At 36.9% G+C, this 21,947-nt stretch overlaps 2 protein-coding genes across 2 annotated transcripts in view; both read right to left on the bottom strand.

Moving 5' to 3' along the window:
- ush (Zinc finger protein ush) overlaps positions 1-21,947 on the bottom strand; it is a 284,797-nt gene that overhangs the window by 203,098 nt on the left and 59,752 nt on the right. The window lies entirely within an intron of this gene.
- Positions 6,796-8,931, bottom strand: LOC135711095 (uncharacterized). The gene is made up of 2 exons (XM_065233837.1): positions 8,859-8,931; positions 6,796-8,788 (listed from the first exon to the last, which is right to left on the bottom strand). The coding sequence occupies exon 2, from the start codon at positions 8,428-8,430 to the stop codon at positions 6,946-6,948; it is 1,485 nt and encodes a 494-aa protein (XP_065089909.1). The 5' UTR covers positions 8,431-8,788; positions 8,859-8,931; the 3' UTR covers positions 6,796-6,945.

Here is a 21,947-nt window from a genome sequence, read left to right as displayed (position 1 = left end):
AGTTTTCCCATAGTAATTTCTATATAAACTACAAATGGTTTGTGGCAAGTTAGTTTCTTACTAAATGAGTTCAAATTTTGAAAGGCTAATCAGGACCCAAAGTGGAGCCATTTGAGCACTGTGGAGCGAATCTTTTAAATTTTCCATCAGTCTATTGGACAATTACTTAACTTTCCTAGTGCATTGGGATCATGTTTTGGCTTGAAAACATTGTGTAAATTTTCCCTAATACTCCCTTCCCTATTTTTTTTTTTTAGAAAAGAGAAGTTTTAGTTTAAGAGAGATGCAAAGAACTCTGCTAAACGTTATTAGCAATTACTCAAATACAAATATTTGAAGTGAATGGGCCTGGGGATCGGACCCACGGCCTTCTACTTCCGGATCAGATATTTATATGATTACAAAACTAGCATACCAAATACTGTATATGTTAATTTCATTTTTGGAACGATGTTTAACTCCTACATATGGATGCGGTCTTTCCCTAGATGATAATCAATCAAATCAATTCAAGGGAATTCTGAGGTGAGGAAACCTGCAACGGAATACCGATACTAAATTCAGGATGATAGTTTAGAAAAATATTTTGGCTTTAGAGACGTTAGAGATATTCTCAGGAGTATCTCAGCAGAGATATTCTGAAGAAAGGGAATAGAATTCACAGAATAGTTCCATGAGAATTCTTAGGGGACTTGCAATGAAGTTCCGATTGGAATTACAAAGACATTTCTAGATTAATTCTAAGGGAATTTTGAGAGGATATTCCGATTTTTTAGAGAAGTTCCAAGACAATTCAAAAATAATCTCCAAGGGTATTCCAATCGTATTTTAAAGATATCAGTGATGGCATAACCATTTGCAAATCGATATATTCACGCATGATATTGGAACAAAATATCAAGCTTGATATTGATTTAACAAGCTCCTTTGATATTGTGAGACTATTCACAACGTGTAATGTTGAAGCTGAGGGTTGAATCGACGCAAAAATCATTCCGTTGCACTGCGTTTTCGTAGAAAGAGAAGATATAATAATGCTATCTCGTTTTTCGCTTCACCGATGGTAGCCACGAAGCGACTGCTGCCTGCCGTCATGGAAATTTCGGTAGCGTTCGGGTGTAAAGCAACAATCATGAAACTCAATCTCACCACAGTTTGGTGAGAATTGCAGCTGGTGAGTTTTGTTAGCTTGATATTCTGAGCTACGATATCACAGCTTGCAATATCAAGCGCAGTTGGTTGCTTGTTGATTTTTGTCTACGAAAATCAAGCGTGATTCTTTGGCGAGATTTGATTTTTTGGTATGTTTCCAACACTGAAAGAGTACATCTCAGAGATACATTTATTACCAATCTTGCGATAATTATTAAGAATACTAAGATAATTGTAAAGGAAATTCTAATACTATCTTGGCGGGAGATATTTTATGAAGAGTTATGTTCTAAAAATCTCAAATGAATCTAGTTATTCCGACTTGATTGTTTTTATTTTAAGATCTCAAACAGAAATTCAAGCTTCAGGACGTAGAAAAACATCAAGATTCTGTGACTTCAAAAAGTCTTACAAGATTTCAAGATTCCGGTCTAAATAAAAATACATGATCTTCATCACAATCTTATGGCGTGATCAAGCAACTGTTTTGTGGGTAACACTCTATTCTACGCGCCAGAAACACCAATGTTGCCTGCTGAGCAGTTGATTGAGCATAATCATAAGATGTCTGTGACTTGAATCGTTAATAACTTTTGTTCCTTACATTTTATCGAAAAGTGATCTTGAACAAAGTAGTAGCTGAGAAAGCAGAGCGATGGGGGAATTGACAGATATGAACAAAAAATTTGGTTTTCCAGTAGTTTTTCCCATGTAAACTTTAAATGGTAACTGCTGAATCAGTTTCTTCGTAAATGAGTTCAAATTTTGGGACGCTCATTAGAACCCAATTTGGAACTGATTGAGCAGTGTAGAGCGAAAATTTTAAATTTTGCTTAAGTCTAGTGCCCATTCGCATAACAGTAAAGCGGAGATTTATAATTTCATTTAAAAATATTAATTGTGGTTTTCAAACTCAACAAAGTATAAGATGATTCGACTTCACGATAAAGCATTCGTGAAGCTCCATAATATAATTTGTTTGGTTTATTAGATTTTCCAAAATGCCTAGAGTTGAGAACTTTATGTTTTACAGTCTAATCAAGGTATTCTACGATGGTTTGACTCATCTTATGTAACTAGTTTGCACAAAGTGCAGAAAATAATGTTTAACTTATCTCTGGACCAATCCTCTCATGATCAGTGCCGCCTGCTGTCAACAATGTAAGGTATTGGTCTAGCAGTGAAGATATTCGTAGTCAGCATGATCAGCATATCAGGCTTTGACATTACTATACATATGAATATCACTAGGGACAAGTTGAACATCTTACTTTTATCTCAATAAATCAACTTTTTTGTATAACTGTTGCATAGGTTTATTATCACTTATGAGTTTTCTAAAGATCAGTACTCGATTAGCTGGCGCATATAAGACAATTTTACGGCTGAACTTTGCATGTTAGCGGTCCCTTTACGATGTCAATGTCATTTGCGCACTGACATTGAGGCGAATGAGATTGATATTCTAACTATGAGAACTGATATTTACATCAGGTAGCTAGTGAAATTCAGCACTTTGTAGGTATTGATATTGATATTTTGCAGCTCTGCTCATGATTGTATTATTTCGTTGATTGTATCCGGTGTCAAACATTTGCATGCCTACCCTAATACAATTTGTATGGTTATTTTGCTTAACAACGTGTTCGGGATATCATCCAAATCATTTGTGGAATTGTTCTATCATTTGGGCTACCGTTGGTTTATGGATTTTTTTAGTAGGCGTAGCATGATTGGGCATGTAAGGAGTTTGAATTTATTATAGCTTGAATCGGCTTCTCTATCTTCAAGTCGAGCATCAAGCAGCTTCGGAACAGCCTCTTGCTCAGGCTTAAAAGTTTATGCTCAACGATTTTGATAAATTTTCATGTGTCGATTGTGTTCATTTCAGAAAATAAACATAAGTTAAAAATCTTGTCATGTAATCCAATTTCCTACAACTTTGTCTCAGACGTCATTTCGATTACATGAGTCGTTTTCATGCTGTGATTTGATGAAAAATATTGAACACGCCAAAATTAAGCGTGAGTCAAAATGACCGAATTTCAGCACAAACTTGGTTCATGGAATTCTGAGAGGAAAAACATATTTTCTTTATTGTTTCACTATTCGGCCTGGAACTGCTCAGTTCGAAACCCACCATGGGCGAAAGTGCCAAGTTCGTGAAAACCCAGACAGAAGCAACTTACCGGATCGCAGAGAAGAAAGCCCTTTTCATAAAATTCAAGTCAGAATAATCCATGATGCATGCATTGCTGTATTAACCTGAGCAATTCGGATGACGAATCGGGAGAAATTCCTTGTGGAGTTGGGTCTCGATCTTTACACATGTGTCCGGGACGTTTGTATGAATGTTAAAAAGAAAATTCCCAATTCGCTTCATTTTCCTCAATCGGAAGGGGCATATATTCTATGAAGGGAAGAAAAACATGTGTTTCTTGTGCAAGATGGAGGGGAATCCAGGGTCCGGACACAGCCAGAAAAATCAAAACAAAAACAAGGTGAAGAGCATGGTGGTACCAGTACGTACGCTGATGTGGTGGATGAGGAGGTGCATCGTTGGACAACAAGAACAACTTAACATAGGAAGTGGTAGAACCACCGGTTGAAAACTAACGATTTCAAATTGGCTCACTACTTGACTAGCCTATTGGTCCCAAGCAAATCGATTAACGCACCTCATTGTAGTCGAAATTCTAGTACTACACTATTTTTGTTTTGATTCGGTATGAAAGTTTGACAGATAAAATGAGGGGTTCGTGGATTTTTTGAGCACTTTTCTGGTCTAAAAGTTACCTCTATGGTAGAACCGCATGATGGAGAAATAGTAGAAATGGATGTGACAATCCCAGAGTCCGAGGAAAACTGTGAAGAGAAAGCGAGTGATTCTCAGAAACTGCATCGACCAGTATTGAAGCATCCGAAAAATGTTATTTCTACGAGTTTGCAATCGTAGACTGGACCAAAATCGGTCAGGTTTAAAGTTATTCTAATGGGACAATCCACAATGGCCATTACAGGTCTGGTAGTGCTGATGCGATATAATAGTAGTGACTTTAGTGACTAAATTTACGGAAATAGTGACCAAATAGTAACTTGTAAGTACTAAATAAGTAACCATTTATATGGTAACTTAGAAATTCAATTACGGTTTCATATTGAAATAAACTTTTTATGTTATGGAACTTAAAATCAAATTTCATAAATTCCTCTAATTTAATCGAATCTCACACCGGAATCTCCTGTGAAGAGCCTTTGAAGTTATTTGAATAATTCACTTTTATTTACGTTATATGTGTTGACTAGCAAATACTAATTCCTATTTTTTATGATCTTGAATATGATTCTGTGTTAGAACTGTTTAAAATTTAATCAAAGTTATCTGATAATTCGATAAGAACTTTTCACAGTTCTCTACAATTTTTTAGAATAATTCCTCTTCTTTTAAACTTAGAGACAAATAAGCTTTTACAAACATAATATTGCATTCTTGAAATTCTTTGCAGAACAATCAACAAAATTCTTGGAAATAGATAATTTTCGTAGTTGGAAATGCTCAACATCAAATATCAGAAAAAGTGGACATTTTATACGATAGATGATGAGATGAAAGTAAAGAGTTGATAACTCCGTTATAATAAGGCAGTGTGCAATTTGTGGTAATTTGAAAGTAGAAAGCGAACAATTTTGAGGAAGGTACGAATCGAGTAGAGCATCTCCTTTACCAAGCTCATCCGTTAATGAGGGATGGCGAGGGGTGTTTCCCCCTGCCACCACTGGCAAAACGGATGATCGCCGATTTGCTAATGTACCTCCGATGTCCGGAAACAGTTCTATCGATTGTTTAACACTCAAGTCGCTATCTGACGTAAACAACTGCCAGATTCGTACCTGCCTCAATATTGTCCTTGCTCGCTTTCTAATTGGTATATACAATTTTCACACTGCCGTACTATAACGGAACTATCAACTGACTTTGAAACTCTTCCCAGAATTCCTTTGATATTGAATCCACAAAATTCGATTCGATTGAAATTCCTCTCGGCATTCATTTCGCGCTCTTTAGAATTATCTGAGAAGTATCTTCAGAAATCACCCCAGAATTCTTTTAAAACTAACCGAAGAGAGCATCTTTGGAGTTCACGAGATTTTCATGGAATTTTCATCAAACTCCCTTAAGCAAAATTTTAGAACTAATTTTGAATTCTTTTTAGAATTGGACCTAGAATCCTCATCCAATCATCATAGAATTCTTCTCAGAACTCTCGTTAAAATTCACATTCAATTATAATGGGATTATTACCAAACTATATAAGTAAACCTGGCCTAAGATTTAAGTGGAGATGAAGAAATCGGTCCTCAGAGCACTTAATTTTACATGAGACTTTCGTAGTCTGTACTTTGGTATTCTTCTTTGATATATCTTGGTGTCATCCCTGGAATCCGTTAAAATTCTTTTAAAATTTACTTTGGATTTTTAAAGTTTTTAATCATCCTTGAAAGGCTTTTGAAAATCCATCACAGACAAATACCTTTGGAAAGTTTCCAAGTTTTACAATTTATTTTCTGGGAAAGGAGGCATATTTTTAATTGAAATTGAAGGTATTTCTCAATAGTTTTCCTGATGTTCGAAAGTTTTGCGGTTCACTGGTCACCCTGGTTAAAATTTTAATTTTTTTAACAGATATGTATATTTTGTTAAAACTACTGTAAACTTTCTTAGTGCCAAGCAGTGATGGAAAAGTTCACGAAAACTCACTATGAGTCAAGAACTTTTCCCTTGGTGAACTTCATGAAACATCGTGAACTTTTCCAACACTGGTGCCAAGTACTCAATTTAAACATTTTGTTGATATTTTAAAATTTCATTCTATTTTAGTAGTAAAAAAGTGACTTTAGTGACTATTTTTAGGGAAATAGTGACTTTTTGGTGTAAAAAGTGACTTTTTAGTGACTGGCTTCAAAATAGTGACCAAGTCATTAAAAAGTGACTTGCTACCAGCCCTGCCATTATGACAGTTTTGTCCCTGTTATCTTGCTTTGGATCTCGTTTCCAGTGTATTCCAATATAACACCAAAGCACTAGTCGAGTTGTGTACCTTCAAATTGGTTTCCAGGATTGGTTTCTTCCTCCTCACGCTGCTTATACCAACAAACGTGCAATTCACATAGCCTGAGTCTTGAGAGATCTTGTTGACTAGACGGAAAAGTTGGAGAAAGAAATAGAACAACACGAGGCCGAATGACTAGCACTACTGAACGAAAAACGGTTGGATTAATTTAGCATCATTCTGGTAGGACCAGGAACTGTTAATAATAATTAAAATATTCTCAACAACCATAGCTGAAAAGAGGCATCTGGGTCACTTGAAATGCTAACATGTGAGCCAATAACAAAAACAAGAAATAAATATCAAAGTCAAGTCCGCCAAGATAACATCAGAAGAACGCGACTCCCATCCGGCACTTGTTCGGAAGAGTTTAAATTAAATTTAAAGACTTTCGGCTCCGCAAAATCACTTTTTAAACATTGAGCCTTCGCTAATAAACAAATTTAAAGACAAAATGAATATGTACTGTTTCTACTAAAAAAAATCAATAGTTTGAGTGGTAAATGTCAGTATGCAGAAAGGGCCACTTATTCGGCTTATTGGTTACATGGGTATGATTCCAGGCATTATAAAAATTCTCTGATATCACCTCCATATTGGCGTTCACAAAAGTAAAAGCGTCACAGTTTTTTTTTTGTCAATCAATTTCCTATATTTAAGATTCCATATGAAGATGAACCCCTCAATCCCACAGCTCCTCAACGACTGTCGACTCCTTCTCATAGTTCATCACCGGTTCCTCGCCGCCGGACCTGTGGGACCTCATGTGTGCCCAGTAGGATGCCTTGTGCACCATGGTACCACACTTGGGACACTTCTTGACCGGATTATCGATCATGATGGCCATCTTATGTTTTGAGGCACTCTTTCCTGGAACGAACTTCTTCACCGGCACCGGTCCACCACCGGTAGACTTGGCCGGCGAAACCATGTGGTACGCTTTGACATGCGATTCCAGCAGCTGCGATTGCGGGAAGAACTTATCACACTTCTGGCACCGGTAATGCTCGCTTTTGGGAGGGTCCTGCTGCACCGGTGTCGGAACTGAAACCGATCCCGATGGTTGTTCGTCCGGTTGGTTGTCTTCGGTATCGGAGCTGATGATAACCACCTCATCGTACTCGTCATCAGAAACAATTTCCCCAGGTTCCATGTTGACGAAGCGTGACGGTAAACCATCAGATTCGCAAAGCGGTGTCGTTTGAAGGCCTTCGTAAATTAGATCCGACGGAGACTGTGGGAACTCGGTGATGGTTCTTGTCGGTTCGTGTTGATCACCGTCTTTCAACAGCAGTAGCATCTCTTCCGTAGAGCTGATCGGTTCCATCGGTTGGTTTGGTTCTGTTGCTATACTGGACGTCTTCGGAACATGCGCGAATTCCACCGTATCGTTGGATATGTCTTCGTAAAGATCGACATTGATTGTGGCTAGTTGGGCTGACCCAATATCCATTTCTGTAATCAGTTCGGCCATATTATGAACTCCGTCCGGCGTTGATTCATCAACCTCCTGATCGGCAGTTGAGAATGAGTTCAACGTAGTCTCTTCAGTTTCGTACAGCTGCCGAGCGATCTCATCCATAGTGACTCGATCAAGGTTTTCCACCGCGTCTACTTCCTCTCCCAAGCTCCAATCTTCCGCTTCCACCTCCTGTTTAATCATTTCCGGAGCAATCATCTCATACTCCGATTCCGTCTCGGGCTTCTCCTTCTTCACCATCATTATCCCCATCGTATCTTCTACCTGTATCCCAACATCGATCTCGTTTCCCCATTTCCTCTTCCACCGAAACTCCGCGAAATCAACCGGTTCAAAGTATTGCATAAGTGGCATTCCGGACTCGGCGAACGTCTTCAGCAGCATCTCCGCCCGTATGCACTGATCCTTAAACAGGTAGAACTTCTCCATCAGCCATTGGCACCCGCCGCAAATCCTCTGTGGCAGTCCATCCTGCTCCGTCACCTCCAGCGTCAACGCGAACCCAATCCGGGACGCCAACTTCCTATCCTTTCCAATCGCAGTCAGTTCATCATCCGTGGAACAAGAACGTAAACAGAACCGACAAATGCGACGCGCTTCAAGGTCGGCCAAACGAAGCGCTGCGGCATCCATTACCATTGTCCGTGCGGTATGGATTGAAACTGAGCCCTCTTGTTGCGATCGCATAAACCCCGTAGACCAAACAGCAGTGTGAGAATGTATGAGTGAGCGAAGGTCCCTCCCGGCTTCTTCGTTTGTTTATCCGTTATTCTCTATACACAGCAGGCGGCGATCGATGCGATCGACGACGCCAGCAGCACTCTTGGATGAGGAATGTTTTGTCTCGAATCTCGATGGGAAATTATGACAGGGATGGATGTGGAGATGTGAGATGATCGTATAATAGTTATCGTTTTATGGCATTTGCTGATGTTTAGGCGACACAATATGGACACCACATGGATACTAGGAATGTAAACTTACGTTATGAATCGCCACAGAAAGGCAACTTCGGAATACTGCAGAGTTGGACAAATTGGCTTACCTGGAATGAAACGGAAAAGGGAAGAGGCGTTATGAAAAGGTGTTGATCGAATTTCACCGATGCAGTTCACTTAGCAGAGGTACGAACAGCGGAATAAGACACTTTGACAGTAGACAAATACTGAACACAATCAAATATTAAAAATAAAACAAAGCAGTTATTGTTCTATCATAAGTTATTTATTGTTGAACTGTATTGAGGAGCGCAAAGCGTAGTTATCTTCGATGCACAGTTTGATAACAACTGATGGTGTAGCAGTGCTTTATGATGAGTTAGGGTACAACATTGTGATTTCTGCCTGCAGGTTAGGTAGATTAGTTTTGATTAGAAAACGTGGTCGAAAAGAAGATGTATTGTTTTCAAAATATGAACGCCATGCTCAGTTTTACTCACCAACTGCTCATTTGTGAATAACCTTTCACTCAGCTATTGAAATCTGATTTTTTAGCAATTGAGCATTTCGATTTTTTCCGATTTGCATGAACTTTGCATAATTGTTTGTTTTGGTTAATCATTTAAATTTTTGTTCAAACTAAAAAATGGCATATTCGAGATTTTTCAACAAATCATGACTCGAAAACATCACTTCCAATTCCTTTTCAGGAAAATTATGCACTATTGCATTTCACACGAAAAACAATCCCTGAAATCAGTACTACCTCACGCATCACACCTTTAAACTTTCATTCAATTCCTGTAGCGTCTGGTGAGCGATAAGGAAAAATCGTGTTCCAAATGATATGGTTGTTTCCAAACAAACTTTTCCTCCGCCCCAATCGCGCCTTCTCCCATTGATGCAATGGCGAGCCACGTTCTTAATCCCGACTCTATGGCTTCCAACTGACTCGTAAGGAGCCCAGTACTGGCCAAATAGGTAGCAACAGCAACAGCAGCCGAACCTTATCTTGGCGATTCTTTCTTTTTTTCTGCGTTCCGATCTCCATTTTTTTTTTGCGCCCGGTGCAAAAGACCAACTGTTTCTCGTATTGATGCAGGCGTTCTTCCCTGGCTCCAGGAGGAAAAGTCTGCACCTCACCACCTAGCCTAGCAGTAGCAGCTTTTCTTATCGGCTTCAAGGGGAGCAAATTCGGAAAACTATATGACTGCAATCTCATGTCGGTGCTGCTGCTGCTGCGAGTGTTGAGTGAGTCGGAGGAAAAGGGTGAAAATCTGCCTTCGCAGCTTGCAGGGATCCTTTGTAGACGACTAGGACGAGAGAGAGAGAGAGAGAGCGAGATGGTTCCAAGCGACTAGGAGTGAAAATTTTCTTATCGCTGCTGCTACTAGGTACCGACCGACTGGAGGAAAAACTTCCAGGTGGATTAAATAATAGTTGAAATGTTTTCTCTGGTTGGTAGAAGAGGAGTGCACCTGCATCAGGATTCAGGATCCAGAAGGAACAGGTAACTTTCTATAGGAAGTAAGTGTCAGAGGAAGTGAAAACTTTAAAAACTGCTGCTGCTGCTTCTTAATCGTTACAAAGCGGTTCCGTCGCGCGTTTCGGACTTTCGGGAAGGCGAGATAAGCGTGATTCAGGGGAAGGTAATTTTTCGTGCTACCGGGCATCGTTCGCAGTTCGAGATAAGCGTTGAGAATGGAAATATTTGAAAATCATGTTCTTGCCTGGGAAATTATCAAGATTTAGTTTAGTTAGGGTGGGCATTTCTCAGGGGTTTCTGTTTGCAGATAGCATCTGTGCGATTCAACTTGAATTTCACCGGAAGTATTTACATTCGAAATGATAAAGGATGAAACTATTGATTTCTTATTCGGTTTACTTGGTTTGCAGATGGTCCCAGCTAATACCTACCCCTAGATTTAGCATTGATTGCTTTTTTATAAAGCCACGATATAGCCTAGTCGGGTTCGTAATGTTTATTGTAAACATAAGAATGTTGATATCTTGATGGAAAGGGTATTAATTTCCTTTTAATGAAGAATATTAGGTCTGGTCAATGAGATCTCAGAAAAGATCTAAATTATTTGCGAGCTCGTTCGAGATGCCGATCTTAGTTATTTCGAGTTGCTTGTTTTTGTGTTCATTCAACCAGTGATCCTGAGGTGAATTCCAAGGGGACTAAAAGGAGAACTGCAGGTGAATTCAAAGAAGAATTCCAAGCGACACAGTAAAAAAATCTAGATATTACTGATGATGTAAACACAAACTTGTATTTATTTTCCCGCAAACTAGCAACTTGCGACATTTCATGAAATGTCTCATTACTTTACATGACTTATAATGTAAACATGTATGATATATGACATGTAAGTTGTAAGTTCTTAGAATCATTTCAACTGAATTTTGACCAGGAGCAGACCATAGTTCAAACTGTTCATGAGATTGTGACTTAAGATCTTGGATTCGAATCAAAATTGGTTTACATAACGTAAGAAAAATGAAATATTAGCATTTTTCTGAAGTATGACCAAAGTAAGAAAGTGTGGTCAAAACTGGCATATCCTAGTACAAAAATCTGACGGACTACTATGATAATCTGTTCAAAATCGAGTAGTGGAGAGTTGACTGTAATATCATTACAATCATGGAGAAGCCCGTGTAATTAAAACAAAGACGGATTAGAATTACCGCAAAGCAAAACAAAAACAACAAAACTTACTAAGGGGCTGTTCGTAAACGATGGATACAGTTTTTGAAAGGTTTTGGATCCCGGTTTTAGGCCTCAGATAGCCTTGTCACGGAATTCTCCCAGTCAGATGCAGCTAGTTCTTTTCTCGATCCGGTCTAGATAATATTACGGACATTTTCTCGACTTCCCTTGGCATAGACTATCATTGTACCTGCCATACACTATGCAAATTCATGCATTGGTTGTCATAGAAAGCTGCCAATTAATAACTGTGGAAGTGCTTTATGACTTTAAGTGTGTTCTGAGCATAATTTCAAAGAAATTCTGAGAGAGTGTAGAACAGAAATTTAAGGAAGTTTCGGGAAAAAACACCAAAGAAATGGTATCCTGAGTTAAATTTAGATATAATTGGAGGAGCAATTAAAAGAAGGAAAGTTTCTAGAAAATTCAAAAGAGATTTCCAAGCTAATTTGAGGAGAATTTCGAAAAATTTCTGAAGAGAAATTTGCGTAAAGCTTACAGAATTTGATTGGAGTAGGGAAGACGAATTAAACAATTGATCAGTAATGAAATCATACAAAATGCCAAATAACTAATGCAAACTGTGCATCAAGAAGAGCAAGTATTTCTTTTGATAAAGAATGGCTCTGTTGGACTATTTTTTTTATTTATGTGCTTTTAAACAGCTGTTAATTCACTTCTAAGCTGGTTAACTAATTGTTTCCAAAACTCTAGCTTAAACATTTCTTTAAATATGTAAAGGTATTTTAAAAGTTTTGCTGTATATATTGATATAGGGGAAATGTCTCTAATGTTGGCCTATGGATCTAATATTGGGCCATCGCTAAAAATCAGCTATTTATCAATTTTATCTAGATGAACGCGTTATTAATGGATATTTTTGGTTGCCATTGAAAATTTAGTCGATTGCTGAATTTATGTATGGGCCCAAATTAGGGACACTAAGGCCGACATTACCTGCATTTCCCCTATGAAGAAGCTTTTTTCCCGGTTCTAACGTCGAATTCCCGGGATTATTTTTTCGGTTTCCCGGCTTCTTTTCTTATTCTCGACTATTTCCTGCTACACTGGCCGCCCTGTAAGATTTTCTGCCTGATGGTTTGTGGTGACAGGGTTTGTAGGGTGGCCATTCTGGTGGGCAATAATTTCGATGACAAATCGGGATAATGTATACCATCTTCCGAAAAAAAAATTAAAATTCGAAATTCGCATGGATTTTGCTTAGAATTCAACCCAAGCAACATTGCAAGTTTTATTGAGGTTTTATAGCATACGACAAGCCTAAATCGTGGTCTACAGAACCCTCATAAAACCCAAATTGTTAATTGGGCAGTGCAATTCACCACTTTTCAGAATGTTCTTGAAAATATCCTTGAAATTCCCTTGAGTCCCTTCCCTGAATTATTTTGGAAATAAATATATCCGCAAAACTCGGTTTGATTAATATTCTTCTCGAAATTCGCTTGGAACACCCCCTTATGATATCGGTTAGAATTTTGTCCAGTATTGGAAATACTAGAGTTATTTTGAAGCTTTTTGGAGAATTCAATAACCTTTGAGTTCTTCTTGTTATTTCCTCTGAATCACACGTCAGAACCAGAACTCTCTTGAAATTCATCTCAGAACTTATTAGGGATATTCAATCCGCCTTTCCCTCGTCATTGAATTCTGCTCAAAAACATCTAAAATTATACTCAGATCTCTCCTGGAAATTCACCTGGAAGAACCATTAACCTTAACATTATTCCTAACATCCAATTGTTTTGAAGTTCCAGTCAACCTTAGAGTTCGTTCTAAAATTACCTTGAAATTGTTCTCTAAAATACATTAATATTGTACCTAGAATTCCCTCTTCATTTTCCTTAAAATTACAAAGGGATTTTCATAAATTACACTAAATAATTCTTAAAAGTGAAATAATCTTGGAAATGCAATTCAGTGGAAGTTCCTTATAAATTTACCAAGCTCCAGAATTTCCAATCTTTTAAATTAGTCGAACCTCTTAACGGAATCCCTTTATGAAGAGCTTTGAGTGTGTTGGTTTATTTCCTTTTAATTCCGTTAAAATTGCTTATCTTTTGACAGATACGCGTATTTCGTCTACTACTTGCAGACTTCTTCAGTGCAGTTCTGGTTCTGACGTGTGATTCAGAGGAAATAACAAGAAGAACTTAAAGGTTATTGAATTCTCCAAAAAGCTTCAAAATAATTCTAGTATTTCCAAGGAAATACTGGACAAAATTCTAATCGATACAAAGAGTTCAAAGCAAATTTCGAGAAGAATATTAATCAAATCGAGTTTTGCGGGTATATTTAATTCCAAAATAATTCAGGGAAGAGACTCAAGGGAATTTCAAGGATATTTTCAAGAGCATTCCGAAAAGTGGTGAATTGTACTGGAATTCTTAGGAAAATTCAAAAAGAATCATAGAAGTCACAAAACATTTGAAAAGGATCTGAGAATTCATAAAAGCAGTGCTGCATGATCGGGGGTATAAAATCCATTGTGAATGATTATTAAAGTATGTGAGGCATATGATCAAGATTAACGATTAATGATTTATCTCTAAAAAAAATCATAATTAGTTAGTACGATTAAGCATCAATCTTAATCATTAATCATTGATCGTGATTAAATTCATGATTAATCTCTAACGCTCTGCATTGTTTCAGCATTGTTGGCATAGAAAGCTTTCAATTAATAACTGTGGAAGTGCATTAAGACCGAACACCAAGATGAGAGCAGGGGAAAGCTTGTTTGTTTTTTTGTTGGTTTATTAATTTATTTGATAAGGCTCAACTGAATTAACTTTTCAGAGCCGTGGATTATTCAATACATCCTAAAACTATAGTCAAAAGGTACAACACAAACATTCTATCTTCCGCTATCCAATAAGCCTCTTCCACCAGAACGGGAGCCGCTTCCAGTGGTTTCATTGTATGGCAGATTCGCCAACGGGGGCCAGTGCGATCCCATTGCAGCAATGGACGCAAAACGTGATCAGCACTCACACATTCATCACGAAACGGTTGCTTTCCAAAGTCGACGACGCATCGACTGAAAGAACTGCTGATGAAGAACAATGAGGAGGACCACACAATGGTTGCTGCCGAGTAAACAGACGATTGCGTGACACACATTTAGAGTGGTCTGTTTTTGTCGACAGCCGAGTGAACACTGGGGGGAAAGCTTGTGTAAAATTGCCGAAGCCAGGCAGACGAAGAAGATCCTTCATATTTAAATTATTATTAAAGTTGAGGCTGCGGAGTCGCAGCCGGAGCTGTGGAGTCGGACAAAGTTTTGAACATAAGGAGTCGAAGTCGAAGTCGATGAAATAGTTCCGACTCCGACTGTTATGAAAAAATAATTTCAAGCTAGAAGATAATTTGGTCCACGTGCAACTTTTTTGGTTCATTAAAGATTCGATTAAAATCGAATGACTATCACGAAAACTAACATGGACCACTGATGATTATGATCTAACCAATCTTCTCATACTACAGTTAAATAGGTTAGCTTTCAATTTTTTTTTTATTATTACAGTTCCCGTTCCATTTTAGCACCACGCTTTTTGCTTCTTGAGATTACAATTTTTAATAAAAGATAATAACGTCGATGTCATAATGATGACTCACGGTGGTCCAAAATTAACGAAATCAAAATATAAATAATATATAAAACCGTTCGATTTTGTCAACACTAAATTTATGGACTTGATGCCAAAACCGAATTGGTACATTGGCATGTAGTAAAATAATAACTTTTTTCCAAATGAATACGGTGTAGTAGGCACATAACAATTATATCCCAGTTATTTTTGGTGCTACAAGCAAGTGAGACAAAAATATAGAATATTAAAGTAATTAATCAAAATTATTCAGATTTAAGAAATGACTTCCCAGAAATTTCCAAATCTTTTGATTGCTGCATTATTTAGAGCGTTAAAATGTTTTTGTTCCAGTCAAGGGGCGGTTTGAAAATGAATGTTTAAACATTATTCAGCACTTTCGATATCTGTGCAATTTACAAAAAAAAAATGCGTAAACTTGGTTGTTTTTGATAACAGCTGGGGTATTGAAAGTTCGAATCGGTTTTCAAAAAATATAAAACGATCATTTGGGACCAATTTTACATTTTGTGTTTGTTTGTTTCGGAAATTGTTATCATTTTCTTCTAAAGTTATGTCTAAAGAAAAGGGTAAAAGTTACAAAAATTTACTTCGAACTTGCGCCAGATTTCCATTAAAGTATGCAGGAAGATGTGATACATTAGGATTTCGTTAAACATTGTGATCGATTTCGTTCAAATTTGCGACCAATTTTAACCTCATTTTTATTTAATTTCGGCATTCCAAATCAAGCTGTGAGCAAATCTGAATATTTTTTTTATCAATCAGTTATTACCAATTTCTTTGTAAAAAATCCATATTCATCCACTGGGCAGATGTACAGGGTGATTCAGAATAACTGTCACCGATTTCACAAATATGCAATTCTCAATGGGTAAAATGGGTATATGTTCAAGTATTTTTGTTTTAAGTGTGTACAAATATCAACTTGTATTGATAGTAGGATTTGAAATTTCATTCGTTTGTGATTTCAAGCAGCCATTGACGTCAAAATGGAGAATGGCATAAATCTTTAAAAAAATCGTGTGTTATCTTTTAGAAACTGAAATCTCTTCGCAAGAATGTAACATTTATTTTTGCATCATTATAGAGGTACAAAGGAAGCATGCTTGGAAAATCCGTTCAATATCAGAGCTTAAACGCATGACCAGGACTCAAAAAGTGCTGGAATTAAAGCGTGCGTGCCAGCTGTGGTTAATTTTCATGACAAATGTGGCTGATAATTAAGGTAAAGGGAGAGAGATTTGAAATAAACTATGCTTAGTTGAAGATTATATATGTAGAACATCTGGAATATAATGATATCAAAAATTCATGCAAGCGTTCACTCGTTATGACCATTTTAAAAAGGGACAGTTATTCCGAATCACCCTGTATAGAACCTTTGTTATACAGTACTAGCTCGTTTTTTTTTATATAATCTAGAACAAAATTAGGCTCTTATTATTGGTTTTGTTTGTCTCACAGTACAATCTCGTTCTTAAATTATCTTGAAAAAATTAAGGAATAGAGTTTAGTTCAGAATTCGCTCAGAAGGCAGCTCTAGTTTGACATTCATTTTGAATTGTTTGCCCCAACTTAGCATATGGACTAGATAGAAGGTTTCCGTCTTGAGTAAAGTTGTTCTGATGGACAAGACTTATCATAAGGTAAAGAGTGTAGTTCAGAAATAACAAACAAGGCAGCACTAGTGTGACATTCATTTCGAATTGTTTGCCGTAACTTAGCATATAGACTAGATAGAAGGTTCCCATCTTGGGTAAAGTTGTTCAGATGGACAAGACCTATCCTTAGGTAAAGAGCTCAGCTCAGAATTAACTCACCAGGCAGCGTATGTTTTCTCAAAAATAACATACGGTTCATAACAGGCACTTTTGTTCATAGTCTAGGATAGGTCTTGTCCGTCTCAACAACTTTTCCGAAGACGGAAGCTTTCTATCTAGTTTATCTGAGGGCAAACAATTCAAAATGAATGACACACTAGCGCTGCCTGGTGAGTGAATTCTGAGCTGAATTTAAAAAAATAGGTCTTGCTCATCTGAACAACTTTGCTGAAGACGGAAACATTCTATCTAGTCTAGAGTTCCGGTAAAGGCACCTAGTCACGAAAGAATTAGTAAAAAAGCTATAGCCTTTCAAAGTGGCCTGGGGTCAAATTGACCCCAAGGTACAGAAAAAGGGTTAGAAGAAGTACGTTTTCTTTAAATTCAAACCCAGTTTTGTTTTTAATTTTAATATGACGACTGATTTTTTCCATCCCAAATGCAGGGCTGGTAGTGCTGATGCGATATAATAGTAGTGACTTTAGTGACTAAAATTACGGAAATAGTGACCAAATAGTGACCAAATAGTGACTTGTAAATACTAAATAAGTAACCATTTGTATGGTATCTTAAAAAATCATATATTGTTTGATATTGAAATAAACTTTCTATGTCATGGAACTTAAAACCAAATTTAATAAATTTCTCTAATTTAATCGAATTTCACAACGGAATCACCTGTGAAGAGCATTTGAAGTGATTTGAATAATTTACTTTTGCTTACGTTAAACATGATGACTAGCAAATAGTGATTCCCATTTTTTATGACCTTGAATTTGATTCTGCGTTTGAAATCTTTAACATTTTGATATATCTAGGTAGATAACTTTGATAATTCGCTAAGAACTTTTCACAGAATTTCTTGAGAATGATCTCAAGAACTTTTTCAGAATAATTCCCTTTCTGTTAAATTTAGAGGCAAATAAGCTTTTACAAAAATAATATTGCATTTTTGAAATTCTTTGCAGAACAATCAACAAAATTCTTGGAAATAGATTATTTTTGTAGTTGGAAATGCTTAACATCAAATATCAGAATTTAAAAAAATGACAATTGACACCGTCTTCAACCAGAGGGTTGTACAGACTGAATACTTAACACTAGACAACGGACAACACTCAACACCCAAGTAGACCAAGTAGGGAAATTTCCGGGTTGCGAAAAGTTCCACCGGCTGGAGCGGGAATCGAACCCTCACTTCGTGGCACTCACAATACGCCTGAACGACGGGTGACGCCGCTAACCGCACGACCACGAAGCCCGAAGTGGATAGTGGATATTTTATACGATAGATGAGGAGAAGAAAGTAAAGAGTTGATAGTTCCGTTATAGTACGGCAGTGTGAAGTTTGTTTAAAGAAAATAGAAAGAGAACAAAGGACAATTTTGAGGAAGGTACGAATCGGGTAGAGCATCTCCTTTACCAAGCTCATCCGTTAATGAGAGATGGTGAGGGGTGTTTCCCCCTGCCACCACTGGCAAAAGGGATGATCACCGATTTGCTCATGTACCTCCGATGTGCAGAAACAGTTCCATCAATTGTTTCACACTCAAGTCGCCATCTGACGTAAACATCTACCCGTTTCGTACCTTCCTCAAAATTGTTCTTTGCTCGCTTTTTACTTTGTATATACAATTTTCACACTGCCGTACTATACCGGAACTATCAACACTATAATTTAATCTCCTCATCTATCGTATTACATCTCCACTTTAAGTCGCATGAAGTAATAACACATGATTAGTTAAAGTAGATTATTTTCGTTTATAATTGATTCTTCTAGGAACTCCCTGAAGGTTCCTTCCATAAATCCATTTTAAATTCGTTTGAATTCTCTTTAGAATTTCCATGCAATTAATCTAAAAAATACCATAAATTTCTGCTTAGAATAATCTGGGACTTCTCCACTCAATTGGAAATTCAATTCGTATTCTCCTTATAATTCCCATAGTATTTCCTCGGAATTCTCAACAAAAAAAATCCATCACAGAATTCTTCTCAGAATTCCTTTGAGATTGAACCCTCAAAATTCGATTCCATTGGAATTCTTGTCGGAATTTATTTCGAACCCGTAAGAATTTTCTTGGAAGTATCTTCAGAAATCACCCCAGAATTCTTTTAGAATTATCCGCAGGGACCATCTTTGGAGTTCACGGGATTTTCATGAAATTTCCATCAGAGCTCCCATAGTTAATTTCAGAACTAATTTTGAATTATTATTAGAATTGAACCTAGAATTCTCATCCAATCTTTCTTCTCAGAACTCTCTTTAAAATTCACTCTCAACTATATTGGAATTATTTCCAAAATTGTTCCGGAGCTGAATTTTGTGTCTCTAATAATTTAAACAATAATCAACAGCGACGCTTGTTTGTGTTAAGCCAAGCTTAACGATGTAGGTAAACCTGGCTTAAGATTTAAGCGGAGATGAAAAAATCGGTCCTCAAAGCACTAAATTTTATATGAGACTTTCTTGGTCTGTCTTTTTGTATTCTTCTCTGATATATCTTGGTGTCATCCCTAGAATCCTTTAAAATTCTCTTAAATTTACTTTGGATTTTTCAAAGTTCTTAATCATCCTTGAAAGACTTTTAAAAATCTATCACAGACAAATACCGTTGGAAAGTTTCCAAGGTTTACAATTTATTTTCTGGGAAAGGAGGTGTATTTTCCCCGCTTTTTAATCGAAAATGAAAGGCATTTCCCAATAATTTTCCTGGTGTTCTAAAGTTTTGCGGTTCACTGGTCACCCTGGTTTTTTAACAGATATGTATATTTTGTTAAAACTACTCTAGACTTTCTTAGTGCCAAGTACCGAATTTAAACATTTTGTTGAAATTATTAAATTTCACTGTATTTTAGTAGTGAAAAAGTTAGTTTAGTGACTATTTTTAGGGAAATAGTGACTTTAGTGACTTTTTGGTGTAAAAAGTGACTGGCTTCAGAATAGTGACCAAGTCACTAAAAAGTGACCTGCTATCAGCCCTGCAAATGATGCATGGAAAAAAGCTGGGTTTAAATATTTGGAAAACGCACTAAAGTAAATTGCACTTATTGGCATAATTTTTATCTTAGTAAACCAAAAGTATGCAAAAGCATTACCTACATGATATCTCATGATTGCTCATTTTTTTCATTGCCTTGGATCAATTTTATTAAAATATCTGACTTTCGATACGATTGTTGGAGCCAGACAGCATGTATTTAAATCAGTGCTTTTTTTTTAAATACATGACATATCTTCTGAAAACAATCAATATTCCAAATTATTTCTTATGAAAATTTTGAGCTTTTAATTGTATTTTTACTTTCTTTCCGGATTTTTTTTTTGAATAACTATATTGACCCATTTCGCGCCAAATCGAATCGAAGCTGGCAACACCCTCTCAGATTTAAATGAAATTTAATGGATGTGTAGACTTTGACTAAATAAGCACTTTTGCATACTGAGTTTTTCCAAAATTTATCTAGACTATCATTTGAGAAGAGCTAAACTTTTTCTGCCAATTTAAAAAAAAAATATTTTGGAAAAATGACAACTCCTACAAAAATGTGTTGTAGGGATGACTTTTAGGAAATTGTCCAAGTTTTCGAAAAAAAATACTGGAAAAAATTCCATCCTTGAAAAAAAAAATCGGTTTTTAAAATTTAAAGTCGATTTAAAAAATGACCATGTTTGATTTGGATGAAACTTTGCCTCAAGATGGGTAATTATATTAACTACCATCCGTCAATACATCACGAGATGGGCACTTTTAGGGAAAAAAAGTTTTTCTTACAAAAAACTTTTTCATGTCTGAACTGATTTTTTAACGTACCATTTTCCACAAAACTAAACCAGTGAAGCTCAAAATCATCTCAGAACCGAATGAAGCTCAATTTGTGATTCAATTTTGTCTAATCAGCAACTAATCACTTGGATTAATCGAGAATTCCATATGAAAAGGGCTTATTATCATTAGAAAATAATATAATTGATTATATTGTCTACAACTGATACAATAATAGAACAAATGCTTTGTAATATTTCAACTAGAATAACTGATTGCTTTTTCCATGCTTGCGAAAAGTGTGCTTCCAATGAGCATATTCAAGAGGAACTTACTTTGCTATTAGAATCAAAAGACAAACAAGATGTTGTGTTTCAACAGTGGCTGAATACTGATCGTTGTAAATTGGAAACGAAACTTATAACTCATTACTTTATTTACAAACAACAGTCATCTTTTCCAAGAAATAAAAAAGAATCATTAAAGGAAGGGAAACTTCTAGCAATTTGTGAGTTTTCTGAAAATTATTCATTCATTATCAATATATTTTTTGACAAGGTCTACATGTCCAGAAAGTTTCATTGAAGTCTGAGAGGGTGCTGCCAGCTCCGAATACGATTTGGCGCGAAATGCGTCTATTGTATTTGAATCGGAGTCGTAGTCCAAAAGTCGGAGTCGGTTAATTTCAAGTCAGAGGAGTCAGTGTTTGAGTCGATCGATTTTCATCCGACTCCACAGCCCTGGTTTTTACGGTACAGATCCATTGAGTTCTATTACAGAAAAGTTTATCAAAGAAAGCATATCATTCTCCCGTCTAATTTGCCCGAATGTACAGCTTCCGATTACTTTGCTACCATCTCCCCGCCTTATTTAGAGGTCCCGGAACTGCAAGTGGACGATCGTCGATGTACTTATCGGGAAGGACACTGCTTCTCTTTCTCAACTTGGAAATGTTGATTCGCGTATCCTATATGCACGGCAAAGTGTGACACACACGAAGATGATGTTGCATATCTCGACGGTTCCAGCTCATCATCAGTGTGCATTTTTTCTTCTACCTCCACTCGACTGTTCCTGTCTAGGATTTTGTCGTCATTCACTGTGTGTGTGTGTGTGGGTGGGGATTGGTGGATGGAAAGTGAGCATCCCTGCCCCTCTTCCTCATACTTGGCACCAGTCGGTGGCAACCGTATCCGCACTGATATGTCTGTCTGTAGAAGCAATGGTAACTGTGGCAGCAGCAGCAGCAGCAGCAACGGAATACAGTATCTGTATATTTATTCTTTTATTTTTTTGTGAAAAATTCAATTTTTATGCTAATGCGATCT

This window comes from Ochlerotatus camptorhynchus, unplaced genomic scaffold (genome assembly GCF_037179485.1).
Source record: "Ochlerotatus camptorhynchus isolate MF236.1 unplaced genomic scaffold, CSIRO-AGI_Acam_v1.1 ptg000418l, whole genome shotgun sequence".
Classification (NCBI taxonomy): domain Eukaryota; kingdom Metazoa; phylum Arthropoda; class Insecta; order Diptera; family Culicidae; genus Ochlerotatus; species Ochlerotatus camptorhynchus.
The sequence above is the reverse complement of the archived record's forward strand: the minus strand, read 5'-3'. Positions and strand labels throughout refer to the sequence as shown.